Below are 15607 nucleotides of genomic sequence, written 5' to 3' on the forward strand. Positions count from 1 at the left end.
AGAGATTGGATCGGAGCAAACCTAGGCCTCCTTCTACCCAGGCACAGGACCTGTCCACTCCACCGTGGTCGGTAGATACTAATTTCTTTGGGATCTAGTCAGGTAAAGGTAGTAAGACAATAAGGACAGGTGAGGCCTGTGGTAAACTGGGGAACACATGACCTACCTAACTTTTCTTCAAGTTCCGGACTACTCAGAAAGAAGCAGCTTGCAGAGCAGGTTTGGTTGGCACGATTTCTTTGCCCTGACTTCTTTCGAAATGAACCACTCTGATGCCTCTTTACTGAAACTCATTTTATTTCATAACAATCACTGAATACTCCAGTCTCTGTAACGAGGTATGATTTCTTTCTGCCAGGCATCAGTGTAGTCCTCCAAGGAGACAGATATCTACCAGCCTGACTTCCCGAAGTAAGCTGTCAGGGAACACTGAACACCCATCAATCTATAGACTCATAAATAGATAAATGCATGAAGTATCTAAAACACACTTATATTATAACATATAGATACTTATATAAGCGTGGAGATTTATAGGGAGGGGGTAGAGGAGACAAACAAGGGACAGGCAGAGGGAAGGAGAGAGGGAGGAAGGGAAGAAGGCAGACGATTGATACAATTCCGGGAGCAGGGCCCTCTGCCGGGTGATTCATACATGTCTTATCTCATGGATTTGGGGGAAGCCATCTTCTGCTCAGCCCCTGGCCAAACCTGGTGACCTTCCAAATTCATCGGTGGATCTTCATCGAAGGCTGAGAGCCGTCCAGCCCGTCACTCAGTTTGGGGCCACATCCCTGTCATTTGCAATCGCAGTGTTCTAGCACACATCCAGTGGCCGGCCCTCAGCTACCCCATGAAACCTACACAGAGCTCCCTTGATGCCCTTCTGCCGACGCCTGTCCCATACCACGCAACAAGCGAGTCTGGATGACTGGATGACTTTGGATAAATTAATTGAGGGCAAGATCGGGTCGTCTTAGTCATCCCATGCTCCTGTCTAGCATGTGACACACAGTTGGTGTTCAGCAGGTGTTGGTTGAATGGCTGAGTGGATGCATGAATGAGTGGATGAGGAAATGTGCCACAGGGAGTGCCGGGACGTGCGCGGGTGCAGAGAAAGCTGTCGGAAGGAGGGGGCGCAATGTCGATTTGCATGTCACACATTCTTTAATAAATTTATGGGAGGAATAAGGTTTGGTGAAGTTAGAGGCATCCATTTGTGTATAAATAATTTAAGGGCTAATTATTACTACTCATTAATGCAAGTCCTCTGTGGGCTTCTTATTAAAAGAGGGAACACTTAGCTAGTTTCACTCTATTTATTATCAGTACTTGAAATGGATGGTTATTCTATTTTTAAACTTAAACTTTAGATTGGTGCAAAGGAGCCGCATTCTCACATTCCCCCCCCAAATGGGAATGCACCCTTATTTTTCCGAAAGCTCTTATTTCCTAACCACTTTTCACAGTTCTGGCTGAGTTTATTTTTCAATCCTCTTTCCTCTTAATGAGCCAATGTTTCAAGTGTGCACCAAAAGAACACACAGACCTTCTTCGTCTGCCAAATCTGGATATTTATGGCAATCTATCTGAAATGATAATAAATTTTTTGAGAACACTTTGCTATTTCAATGTGTTTTGATCTCCAGCTGAAGCCACCAAGATTGATGGCTTGGGGACTTAGCTGGGGTGGAATGTCTCAGCTTCTGCCAACTCTCCATTGTCCCATCAATGCATCCAGATCCTGGGCTGTCACAGGCCCAACCCCTCACCATTGTTGAACTGGCCGACCCTTATCTGACCCAATGTTATCTTTCTAAATTGAATGCAGCTACATCTGGGTAGGATTTTAAGGGCAATTTTTCCTTTCTACTGAAAGCTTTTTATCAATCCCATCTCTAAATCAGAAAGTTGTTCATGCATAAAATATATACAGAGCAGATGAGAGGCAATTAAGCTAACAAAGCACATTCCTTGGTAATGAGGATTTTTTATTCACCTCTCTGGCCGTCCTCCTGCTTAACACCCTTCACGTAAGGCTGCACCTCCCTATGCTCACGCGCCGGGTGCTCTCCCTTCCACCCAGCCTGGTCAGAGAATCGAATCTCCTGCTCCAGCCCTAATGGGAATCACAGCCTCCATCCTGGTTAGCAAGCCCACTCAGAGACTAGGTTCCCACCGAGGTTTTCTTTTGTTCTAAAGCCTGAAAATGCCACTCTATCCCCAGTGGCCTTTGTACAGGTTTTTACATTTAATGGGATGACCACCTTGCCCCTGTGCGAGGGGGACTTGCCCAGCTCTGGCATTCTGAGGCACCCTCCCTCCCAGGCAAAACTCAGACAGCTGGTCACCGGAACGTGAAAGGCCATGGGAAAGGGACCCATGTAACTACAGGTAGTGGTTGAACACAGTTGAAAATGTATCCAAACAGAATCTGAAATAAGATCTATATTTTTTTTTTTTAGTTCAGAAACTACACAACTGCCTACTGAGGATAGGCACAAGAGCATAAAGACATGGTCTCCTAACCCCGGAGCTCCCATCCCCAAATATACTCGGTGACAGCTGGCTGACAAGACAATGGAGAGCATGAGAGAAGCAGTCCCTGACATGACAGAACAAATGGGCAATTACTTCAGGAGTGGTAAGTGCTGTGGGGGCAGGGCCAGAAGGGACACCCCGCCCCCCCCATAGAGAAAGGGGGAGAACATTCCCATGATTTCCACAGCTCTAACATGATAGCATTTCTTCCCAGATAAAAGACATTTCGAGGTGCCTTTTTTCTGAGGAAACATTTTGCCACCAGCCAAAACAACCCAATCCACATCTTTATGGTTGTTGCCATGGAGCAGGCAGTTGTCTTTAGATTTTCATTATTCCAATCTCATGAACGCCCAACGAGGAACCAAGTGTCTTCCCTTTAGAGGGCATATGTGCTTGAACATTTAAATCTACAAATCAAGCCATTTTTAGCATATGTTTAAGTTAGGGTTTAAATCTGACTGAACACAAGCAGGACTCAGAATCCATATGGCCCGTTCCAGCAGAGCAAACAACTTTGGAGTTCAACAGCTGGTTTGTTCAAACAAGATAATCAGTCCCCTTGACTTATTTAGAACATACTTCAAATATTTAGTTTCTCAGATCAAAGTGTTTCTGCTGGAGTGCGGTTCATTTTCGTAACAGCATGATAAACTGCAACAATGGATTTATATTGTGGACGTTTTCACTTTTAGGAATGTATTCACGGTTCAGTTTGGTTTGGTTTTTTAAAGACAGGTCATTCGTTGGGCTGTTTGCAGAGAAACAGTGTCGCTGCATGGCCAGGAGGCACCACTGCAGCGTCTGTCTGTGTGTTGGGGTGAATATCTGGGCTGACAGAGTCATTTCCCCATCGTCTCTTGCCAAACCCTTTATTTTATAGCACAGAACTCTGATGTGGTTGGAGATCATTTTTCGAGCGATTCTGTTACTCAATCAACATCTCTGGCTATTGGTTTTTTAATAACATACCATAGTGAAATGATGTGATAAATGTGAACTAATTCAAGAGCAGGACAAATCAACAATAGTAACCTGAGCCTAGTCATTTTAGTCAAACTGAGTGTCTATTGTTATGGCACTGGGATGTTTGAAGACCCTTGCTATTTTTATTAAACTAGGAGGGTAAGATGACGGGGAAACACAGTAGGAGTGGTTCATAATGGAAATGTTTCCTTTTGGGTTTTTACCAATTTCATCTTCCAGACGTTCCAAAATGTGTTGGAGAACACCCCACCAGGGCTTCAGGGATTTTCAGGGACAGCAAACAGCCACAATTACTAGATAAGTTTTTAACATAAAAAAAAAATTATACCCAGTGATGGGTATTAAGGAGGGCATGTATTGCAATGAGCATTGGGTGTTCCATGCAAACAATGAATTGTGGAATACTACATCAAAAATTAATGAAGTACAGTAGGGTGACTAATACAACATAATAAAAAAATATGCCATTGCTTGAGATCCTAAATTTATCACAAATCACTGGACTTCACATTAAATGTCAATGAAGAGGGAGAAGAACAGTACAAAGATGTCTTGTTTAGTTATGGGAACCAGAAACCAAATAATATTTGGCCGCATGGAAATACATAAGGTACCAGTGCTCCAGAATAAAGAGCCTCCCTCCCTACAGAAGTGCACCAGGTCCTACAAACCACACTACTGCGTATTGGGGAACAAACATTATTTGAAAGTTCTTTGGTGAGGGAAGAAATGAAAGAGTGAGAAATTTTAATTTGGATTTTCAAAACAATGAAACAAGCCCAAAGGAGGGGTTTCGAACTCTTCCGAGTGGAAGTGATTTCTATTGAACCAAAATTTAGTACATGGATGATCAACTGGCAGAAGGTAAGGGGAGGAAGGTGGGAAGAGAGGATCTTAGTCATAGAAATCTACCAAGTAAGGCTTGACTCTTCATCTGCTATTCAAGCAAAGACCTTCAACTTCGTAGCTACTAGCTCAACTGTCCATTCTTCTACTTGTCCAGTCCTCTATTTTTAATTTATTCACAAATTTTAAAATACTTACCATAACCATCCAGTAGATTTAGTGGGTATCCACTGGGTACCAAGGATATAAAAATCATATTTTACTTGGTCAGAAAGACCTTTAAACATACAAATGATTAGGACATACATGCTACACTATAGGTGTACACGAAGTACCCAGGAAAAACATTTTTTTCTAAAATGGAAGAAATGGACTGAAGAGGAGTAGGTATCATAGAGGAATGGAGGGGCATGGATCTTTGCTAACAACAACAACAACAAAAAAAACCCAGCATGTACAATAGGGTATATGGTATTATTGTAATGAAACTTATGTTTTCTATGATGCATAAAGACCAAAAATTCAACGAGGAAAAAAATGTTTATCTAACAAAGCTAAAGAATATTGGTAACTCTTTCTCCATAGCATTGATATTCTCTTTCCTGCACATACCACAATTGGTAAATGTAGTTACAAGTATGTTTCTAATACAACTCCCGGACTACATTGTGAGATCCAAGAAGGCAGTAACAATGTCAATTCTCTTCAGAATTGTGCACCCAGTGTCTAACACGCAATCTAGAACATAACAGAAGCCTAACTATCTTAAGGAGAGAGTAAGTAAAGAGGCCTGAGCATTACAGAAAATGCTGGGAGAAATGTTTTCAAAGATGGCAGCACCGTCATTTTGGTCAAAGGTGGGCAGAGAGCCGAGAGGAGATGCCCTGCCTGAAGCTCTGAGTGAGAAGAAGGAGCTAATTAAGGACATCTGTGGGAAACAGGAAGGAGCCATGACAAGAGCAGTGTCACTTGGCACAGGAAAGGCGCTGTCAATTTGCCCTCAAGGGTCAGGCTTCCTTTCCACTCACCTTTTATTCCTGGGAGTCCTGGTGCCCCTGGATCTCCCACCATGCCTCTTGGCCCAGGATCCCCCATTTCTCCTGGAGGTCCCTGCAGCCCAGGTGCCCCTTGATTACCTGAGGATGAGAAGGAGGTTCTGCAGACACCCAGATGAGACATGAGTTACCTTCACAGGGAAGGTCATCTGTGCTCTTAACAGGTGGCTCCCTGCAACATTGTCTTATCACATTTTCCCCCTTGACCTCTAACTCTAGAGAGAAAACTACACTTAACCTCAGAGGGAGCAAATCACTTAGGAGTGATCACTGCTGCCTTTTACAATTTTTTAAACTTTCACTATATCCCGTATCGGCGAGAGGAAGAGCCATAAGAGGTTGTGCTATCCATGTGATATGTGCCTTAAATCTAAAGCAGAGAAGAAAACCAGCATCTGGATGGCAGGGGGTTAAGGAGGTATAGGAAGGAGCTTCTATCTGTCAGACCCTCACTTTGTGCCTGGCACATTGCTAGGTTCTTGACAGGTGTTGTCTTGGTTTACTCCCAGACCAGCCCCGTGGGACTGGACTAACTCCACCCTATGGGTGAGGAACAGGTAAGTGTGAGTGACTTCTCCAGAGTCACAGGCCTGGAAAGTGGCAGAGTCTAAGGGAAGGTTGGCTCTTTCTGATACACGAGAAGATAGAAGAATACTCTGAAAGTTTCCAGGCTCCTTTCAAAATACCTGGACACCCGGGTGGTCCAAAGGCACCAGGTAATCCTGGCCTTCCGGGTGGTCCTGTGGGGCCTTGAACGCCGGGCAAGCCCTGATCTCCGGGTACTCCGGGATGTCCTAAAGAAAGAAGAATCAAGCATCTGAGTAATTGTGGATTGGTCTTTGAGGCCGTGCATCTATAAAACCTCTAATTTCAGGACTTGACATTCTTTTCTAGTAGTACTTGTTTACATTCACAATTTTTCTGTTGAAAAGATAACACTAAGGAAAAATTGAAAACAAAACATCTTTAATCCTATCACCTTCATAAAATTTCTCACGTGTATAACAATGTGCAAATAACCCCCCCAGTTTTATATTCTGATTTTTTAAAATTAGCATTGTATTATAAGAAATTTTCCAAATTTGCTATTATTTTCTCCTCCTCCTCCTCCTTCTTCTTCTTATTGTTACTATTATTATTAAAGTAGGCTCCATGTCCAGCGTGGAGCCCAACACAGGGCTTGAACTCACAACCCTGAAATCAAGACCTGAGCTGAGATCAAGAGTCAAATGCTTGACCGACTGAGCCACCCAGGTGCCCCTCTAATTGTTTCAAAAAGACCAGCTGTAGCTTATTGAGTTAATCTTAATTAATTAACCTAATTTTCTCTTACTGTTAGCCATTCAAGTTATTTCTCTTTGCTGTTATGCATAATGACCTTGATACATTTTGAATCCATTTTTCTCAAATTATTTCCTTGAGAAAAATTCCTCGGAGTAGAATTTCTAGGTAACATAGTACATTTTGGTTCAGTTTTCTGCATTTCAACCTGCTGAAGTCTTTTAAATTAAATCACAGGCATCATGGAATTCCACTGCTAAATACTTCACGAGTTATGCCTGAAAACACCATTTTCCTTCATGGCCCAAATAACAGCATCACAGCCAAGAACATTAATACCAATCATTAATCTCCTCTAGTGCTCATTCCGGACTTGGGTTCCCCCACTTGTGCCCTTAATGTCCTTCGCACTGGTTTGTCCACACCGGCTCTCATTCCAGAAACACACTGCATCTGGTGGTTACATGCCTTCAAGTTAAAGAAAAAAAAAATCCACAACAGTCTCTTTCTCAGGACGGAGACCTACTGAAGAGAACACTTCAGCTGCTGTTTAGTCTTTGAGAATAGACCATTCTGTTCTTGACAGAGGCGGTCAGGTGGTCCGGGTAAATGGTGCCCTAATTCCCATCACTGTTGTGTACATGGTTACAACAACTCTAAGTGCATGCCCTGTGCTCACTCGGGACTTGTGAGTTTGTCAGTTTGTTTTCCTGCTAATTCTGTAAGAAGAAAATACTACCTGAGGCTCCCTTTAGTTACACTTCTTTGATTACTAAAGAAGATGACTATTTCCCCAGGTTTATTTACAATGTATTGCTTTAATACAATTCAGACTTACAGGATAACCCAATAGTCTGTGATGAAATTAGCCAGTTGAGTCTACAAATGGAATACATGGTTCTGGATTTACAGACCCAAGGTGGGGGGTTAGCATTGGGCACAGTCATTATTTATTAGAACACACACCAAACAAATCTCTGTTAGTCTCTGCCTGCTCCCTGATGGAATTTAAGATCTATGAGCCTCACTGTGCGTTATGTTATTTATCCTGTAAACATTACTGCAGTTAAGGTAAGGCAGGGTTACTCTAATCTCCAAATGGAAACACTGTGGCTTGCCTCCCCTGTCATACTTGTGTTAAGAACCAAACTTCTGAGTTCATCTGTGCTGTATTTTCTCATTGAATTAAAAGGGGTTCAGAGCAGGGGGTTGGGGAGACAGGTAGAAAACTAAACCCAGGACACTCATTTAAAATCCCCTGAGATAGGTAGCAGTTCTATGCTTTCTCTTGGGCTTGTTCAAATTCAATCAATGCAGCTTTTCCCAGTCAATGGAATTTGCATATTTAGGTAGACTCTGTGCTGGTGAATAACATATGACATAATTTAGAAATTTTATTTTATTTTTTTGAAGATTTTATTTATTTATTTATTTGACAGACAGAAATCACAGGTAGGCAGAGAGGCAAGCTGAGGAGGAATCAGGCTCCCTGCTGAACAGAGAGCCTGATGCGGGGCTCGATCCCAGGACCCTGGGATCATGACCTGAGCCAAAGGCAGAGGCTTTAACCCACTGAGCCACCCAGGCACCCCTAATTTAGAAATTTTAAACTAAAATATAGCATATATTTTATGCTATATTTCTCATATGCTATATTTCTCATATAGCATATGAGAAAAGGAACAGTTTAAATGGTGATAACTGCAGGACACCAGGGAAATTATGCTAACATAAATTTCCTTGAAAAAGTTAGCCCAAGTGTAAAATAACTCAGATTTATAATTTTTCACTTAAAATATTAGATAATATTAAAGGCTTCCATTTTGGACTAGTTTCAGCTTATAAAATCTTACTATCTCAATGGTTTACATAAAAATACCAGTAAAAATGGAACTTTCAGTTTACCACCAGCTTTTAAGGAATCTTATTTGATCCTCAGAACAATCCTATAATTATGCATGGGGCCAGTTTACAAGTGAGGAAACTGAGCTCAAAGGTGACAAGTAACTTGCCCAGGACCACATGGGCAGTAGTAATAAGGAAGACTGACTTTGAACCCTGGTTTCCCTTCTCAAGGCTTCTTTCCTACTCTGATATTTAATATGAGCCCTTCATAATGTTAACCTCAAAACTATTTCCCCCTCCAAATGTACATTTAAGCTGTACATTTTGATTAAAATACTATATTATTTAAGCCTATTTGACCATGTCAGGGGTAAAAGACCAACATGGAAAAAAGAGTGGAAAAGTTCTTGCCATTGTAGCAAGCTTGTTTTTCTGTTAAACTTCTATTTTAGCAATCTTATGGTATAAAAACAAAAAAGTATTTTTTTTTAAGATTTTATTTACTTACTTGACAGAGAGAGAGATACAGTGAGAGAGAGAACACAAGCAGGGGGAGTGGAAGAGGGAGAAGCAGGCTCCCCACCGAGCAGGGAGCCCAATGTGGGGCTCCATCCCAGGACCCTGGGATCATGACGTGAGCTGAAGGCAGATGGTTAACCACTGAGCCAGCCACTCAAGGAATTTACTCCTTAAATTCCTGATGATACTTCTGCTCTGATACTTTTTCTGTTGTATATAATGAAACATGACTTCTGCCAAAGAGAATTTTAAGATAATGCACGAAACAAGGGGCATGTGGGTGGCTCAGTCAGTTGGGCGGCTGACTTTTGATTTCAGCTCAGGTCATGATCTCAGGGTCCTGGGATCCAGCCCCGAGTCGGGCTCTGTGCCCATTGGGCATTCTGCTTGAGATTCTCTCTCTCTCCCTCTCCCTCTGCACATCCTCCCACTCACCCTCTCTATCTCTCTCAAATAAATAAATAAAATGCACAAACCTATTACTGTGAGATATTTTAACTTACAAGGGACAGATCTAAACCTATCCACTACCAACTGAATAAGATTGTGCATACTTCTTTAGCCTATCATTTGTGGATGGCATTTGTTCTTTTCATGCAATGAATGTCCCTGTGCATGTATCTTTATCCATTCGTCTGGTAACTGACTTAAGATAAATTCTTACAAGTAAAATTACTAAGTTAAAAGGCATGTATATTTCATCAATGGTGGGTCATGCACTGTAGCCAGCCACTGTTTTGAGGGGAAGGTAAGAGATCACAGGTACATGGCTATCCATTCAGAGGGATTGCGTGCCAGCTATCACTGATACACAAAGTACCATTTTGAACAGTTTATATTCATTGTTGGTGATGAAGTTTTACTTTTCTTTTCTTTTGGTTTGGGTTTTAGTAAACTAGATATTTAATAACTGAGATACTGTGTGATAGCTCAACAATGGCATTCCTCACAGGCATTTACATGTGATTTTCTGAGTAGGAAAGAAAGGGCTAGAGTAACAACCTGAAGTGATGGTCAGTGTGAGTGGTTACTGCTAATGTATCATTTATAATTCTAGTGATTGTGAAATAGTCCAGCTTCATTTGCTTGCAATAATCATTTTTGACCATGTCAAAATCTGGGCATGTCAAGGAGAGTGGATTGTTATGTCAACATCATAGGTCATGGGAGCTGTGGTGGAAAAAGACTGAGAATCCCTGGTTTTATAATCCTGATGTCCTTCTAGGCCAAGGATGTGGTGGCAGTGTTTATAATCCTTCTGACATGTATCTTAGTGTGTAAAGGGGGAAGAAAATATTGATATAATTATTGCCCACGAAGAGTATAAAGTAATTGCTCTATTTCTCAAACCAAATTTATTGATTTTTTTAAAAGATATTTTTATTTATTTATTTGACAGACAGAGATCACAAGTAGGCAGAGAAGCAGGCAACGAGAGAGGAGGAAGCAGGCTCCCTGCTGAGCAGAGAGCGCCATACCCAGTGTGGAGCCCAACATGGGGCCGGAATTCATGACCCTGAGATCGAGACCTGAGCCAAGACCAAGACCCAGACACTCAACTGATTAGCCACCAAGTTGCCCCTATTCTCTTTTGTTTCAATAAGAAAAACACGTAGCTATAGCTCTACCTGGACATCCAAGGCCACCTGGTTCACCCTTTGGACCAGGGAAGCCGAACTGACTTGCAGGGTCTCCTTTGTCTCCTGTAAGTGATAAAATGCACATAACATTATTTAAGAGAATTTAATTTTAGTTCATACACGTGACTTAATAACTGTCATATTTGTCTTTAGAGTTTATCTTCAAATATTCCAGAAGAGTTTTTGAAAAAATGTTTTTTTCTATATAAAAACAATGGAAACATAGATGCAAGATGTGATTTAAGCACACACGTACACACACGCACATGCACACACTCATTTTTTTGTTCGTAACAATCATAAGAAACTATAGATCTTAATAAGTTTGAATTCTTTTTTAAAATAATTTTTTCAATTTTTTTATAAACATATAATGTATTATTAGCTGCAGGGGTACAGGTCTGTGAATCACCAGGTTTACACACTTCCCAGCACTTACCATAGCACATACCCTCCCCAATGTCCATAACCCCATCCCCCTTCTCCCAACCAACCTTCAGTTTGTTTTGTGAGATTAAGAGTCTCTAATGGTTTGTCTCCCTCCTGATCCCATCTTATTTAATTTATTCTTTTCTACCCCCAAACCCCTCATGCTGCGTCTCCACTTCCTCATATCAGGGAGATCATATGATAGTTGTCTTTCTCCGATTGACAATAAGTTTGAATTCTTAAATTCCCAAAAATAGTTTCAAATTTAGGTATCTATGTAAGAAATTACTTAGCACTGACCGATGATAATCTTAGATGGTATTTTAGAAACAAAAAGCAGAAACTGTCCTGTTTTAGTTACTATAATCGCATTTCAAGCTCTGTGAAGGGAAGCTCAACTCAGTGTCCTTGTAAAAACAAAATTACAAAGGTATACTTTATTGATGACTTCACAAGAGAGCACACATCACAAGGCTACTGTAGGCAACAGCTCCCACAGTACCACAGAGCTGTCCCACACGGCTGCTGCATTCTTCTGGACACAGGACTTATGGCTAGAAGTCAGTTACAAATGGAGGTCTTAAAATTGTGTGGTAGGAATGGGCAAGACAACAGGTGGGGTTATAAGAGAGAATAAGAGTCAATTAAGTGTGATTTATAATACCCTCCTACCCATACCCTTGTCAAAGGAGTCCCACCCACATTTGTGGAAGTTTCTCTTCCAGCTGATGCTACTCATAATTGTGACTGATTCTTTGAGGGGTAGAAATCTTGTCTTTCTTGGGTCAGCAAGTCTTTCCTTGAGACGTTGGAATAAAAAAGCAAGAATGTGAGGTTGTTGGTTATTGAGACAGCAATCAAAAAGACCATCATGATGTCGTTATCATGATGCTCTGATGCAGAACATGCTTGCGATCCAAACATATCCAGAAAGATCCAGAAAGGATACTGAATAGAGAGTGATGAAGCCAGCTGGCAGGCAAGTAAAAGCCAGGCCATAAAGAAAAACGGAATAGTCTCAAGAGAGAAACCAGGGATTGTTGGGGTTGGGTTTCCTTCGCCTTATGATGGGCTTCAGGAGGCAGCTTTTACCCCATGAACCACAAGTGCATTTCAGTTCCTTGCAAACATGGCCAGATACAAGTATGAAGAGCCTAAGAAGAGGTAGGTTTATCCTCTGAGAGAGGCAAAGGGACTATAATAAATGCATAGGGAAGTAGAAGAGGACTGAGTTTTATTATTTTTTTTTAAGATTTTATTTATTTATCTGACAAAGAGAGAGACAGTGAGAGGGGGAAGACAAGCAAGGGGAGTGGGAGAGGGAGAAGCAGGCTTCCCGCTGAGCAGGGAGCCCGATGCGGGGCTCGATCCCAGATCCCTGGAATCATGACCTGAAGGCAGAGGCTTTAACCCACTAAGCCACCCAGGTGCCCTGAGGACTGAGTTTTAAACCATGATGCTACACAGTGTCTACTCAAATATGAGAACTCCCCTACTTGTAACTATTTGCGAGGAAGAAATCTAGATTGTTACTTCTGAATAACTAAGTGTGCACAGTTCATTTTTTCTTATAGCAACTATCATATTACTTATGGAGTGTCTCTCAAAATGCAAAACATGTTTCATGGGTGGTAAGGAAGTAGATTTTTAGGTGGTTCATTAATTACTCTTTAACATTTCATGATATTTCTTTAAAGATTTTATTTTTAAGTAATCTCTACACCCAATGTGGGGCTTAAACTTATAACCGTGAGATCAAGAGTCACATGCTCTTCTGACTGAGCCAACCAGGTTCTTTTACTCTTTTATATTTTAAAGTTATTCATTTTCATCTGTATTAAAGTAAAATATAACTGCTCATCAAACCTGTAAATTCACAGTGAGGTTAAAGCTCAGGTTAAAATAGTGAATCATATTTAAGTAGATTTAAAGAAAAATACTAACCCAATGGTATATAACAGTAACTATATTGAAGATTTTATATAAATATCACAATTTAAGATGTCCTGATTTTTGTTTGCTTGTTTGTCGGAATAAAGAGTTAATGAAACCTCTCTTTCTTTAAGAATATTTTTACCCACAGGTAACTTTGTGTTTCTGTTTCCCCCAAATCCGATTAAGGTAGAATATCAGCTGTGTTATGAGGCAACACTGTTTTTGGCACAAGGTAAACCAAGACCTATGAAGCCAAATCTAACCTATAGCTTTTTGCAAATAAATTTTTAATGAAACACAGCCATACCTCTTGTTTTCATATTGTCTCGCTACTTTCATGCATAACTTGCTGACTCTTGGCTTATGTTAAAAAATAACCCAATTGTACATTACATGTGGCCCAGAAATTCTGGCCCAGAAGTCATGGCTCTGGCCTTCTCCATGTCCTGTAACTTGTCATGGGACCCTAAAAGCCAAATCCATAAAATCCTTAGAAGAGATATTGGCTCCTAGGGCAGAAGGCTTCCAAGCCAAGGTAGATACCGCCCACCAATGTGGATCTGGTGGGAACTGCAGTCACTACAAAGAATGCTGAGAGACCCCCCTGCCCCCAATGAGGAGAAAGGCCTGTGTGCTCTGCAAGCATGCTGTTTTCTAGCTGGTACCCTTGATTCTGAATGACAAATGTGGATGACTTGGGTCTTGAGTGTTTGAGTATTTAGCAGAGTCTAAAATCAACCCCTTCATTAATATCCAAAATATATCAAGAACTTATAAAACTCAATGCCCCTCAAAATGAATAATCTAATTTAAAAATGGCCAGAAGACATGAACAAACATTTTTTCAAAGATGACACCCAGACAGTCAACGGACACATGAAAAGATGCTCAACATTACTTATCATCAGGGAAATGCAAATCAAAACTACAGTGAGATATCACCTCACACCTGTCAGAATGACTAAAATCAGCAACACAAGAAACAACAGGTGTCAGTAAGAATGTGGAGAAAGTGGAACCCTCTTGCCCTGTTGGTGGGAATGCAAAGTGGTGAAGTCACTCTGGAGAACAGAATGGAGGTTCCTCATAAAGTTAAAAGTAGAACTACTCTGTGATCCAGCAATCACACGACTAGGTCTTTGCCCAAAGAATACAAGGGATACGGGCACCCCAATGTTTACAGAAGCATTATCTACAATAACCAAATTATGGAAATAGTCCAAGATCATTTGCTGAATGGATATAGAAGATGTTATACACACACACACACACACACACACACACACACACACACACACACAGACTGCTTTAAATATATATGTGTGTGTGTATACATATATATATACACACACATATATGTGTGTGTGTGTGTGTGTGTGTGTGTGTGTAATATATATATGAGAGCAGACACTTACCTATAGAGAACAAACTGCTGGTTACCCCAAGGAAGGTGCGTGGAGGGATGGGTGAAACAGGTGATGGGGATGAAGGAGAGCAGCTGTCATGTCATCATGGTGATGTCTGGAAATGTTAAATCCCTATACAGTACTCTTGAAGCTAATATTACACTCCATGTTAACTAACTGGAATTTAAATGAAAACTTAGAAAAAATAAAAAGAAGCCCTTGGATGTTGCAGTTTGTTGGATATATTCTACTTTTTATGCCAAATGTGTGTGCTCATAATGTTACAAACACCCAGGACTATGAACTTGGCAGATGGCTACTATGTTTCCAAAGCATACCTTTAGGTCCTCTCATTCCATCAATTCCCGAACGTCCTGGGGACCCTGGAGAACCCGGCTCACCCTGACAGTTTAACAAAACAAAAAAGAGTTTAATTTGGTTTCAAATATAAATGATATGTTGATAACATGACCCAGTTATAATATTCCATAACCAGTTTCCATATATTTGCAGTGGTAAAGGAAATCAGAAGCGGATTGCAGGTGTACTAATACTTGTGTCCAGCTTTAAAAGTGGCTAAAACTCCAGAATTAGAGGTGTCGACAGCATCCGATTCTCTAATTTGATTACAAAAGAGTAAATATATCACATAATTTGAATATTAAGGTTTGAATGAGCAAATTAATCCCAAATAAAATCTTGTTAGAAGACTTTTCTTTTTTTTACCCAAAACTTGAAAAATCTATTTGATTCCAAAAGATGGGTAGCAAATTATATCCATCTTCTATAAGCTGTGATGTAGGCCATGACACATATTGTATCTCTTGGCTTCTCAGGGGGGTGTTTTGTTTTGTTTTTTTTCCCAGGGGGGTGTTTTACTCATGCTTACGAAGACCAAACGTATTTACAGCAAAATCTGAGATGTCTGCAATCAGATAGGAAGGCTTTGACACCGGAATTTGGGTTATTTTTCAGAGAACTCTACTCGGATAAACCAGCAATCATGAGGGAAGTTCCTATAGAGCTGTTTAAACTAGGCTGGTGGAGGGGGTAGTAGGTGGAGTGAAGGACTTTTGTCATCTGTCACGGGAAAACAGGCACGAGCACTGTTCAGAAATTATAG

The 15607-nt window shown here is 40.9% G+C and overlaps 1 protein-coding gene across 9 annotated transcripts in view; it reads right to left on the reverse strand.

The window, feature by feature from the left end:
• Positions 1–15607, reverse strand: part of COL4A4 (collagen type IV alpha 4 chain) — a 124075-nt gene that overhangs the window by 23562 nt on the left and 84906 nt on the right. For all 9 annotated transcript variants that reach the window (XR_009403044.1, XM_059393614.1, XM_059393612.1 and 6 more), the window contains 4 exons: positions 14823–14886; positions 10703–10777; positions 6116–6223; positions 5403–5510 (listed from right to left, as the gene is read on the reverse strand). Coding sequence is in view for 8 of the 9 variants with exons in the window: in XM_059393614.1 (XP_059249597.1) it covers positions 5403–5510; positions 6116–6223; positions 10703–10777; positions 14823–14886 (355 nt within the window). In the remaining variant the exon portion in view is untranslated. The remainder of the gene's footprint in view (positions 1–5402; positions 5511–6115; positions 6224–10702; positions 10778–14822; positions 14887–15607) is intronic.

This window comes from Mustela nigripes, chromosome 3, assembly GCF_022355385.1.
Source record: "Mustela nigripes isolate SB6536 chromosome 3, MUSNIG.SB6536, whole genome shotgun sequence".
NCBI lineage: Eukaryota > Metazoa > Chordata > Mammalia > Carnivora > Mustelidae > Mustela > Mustela nigripes.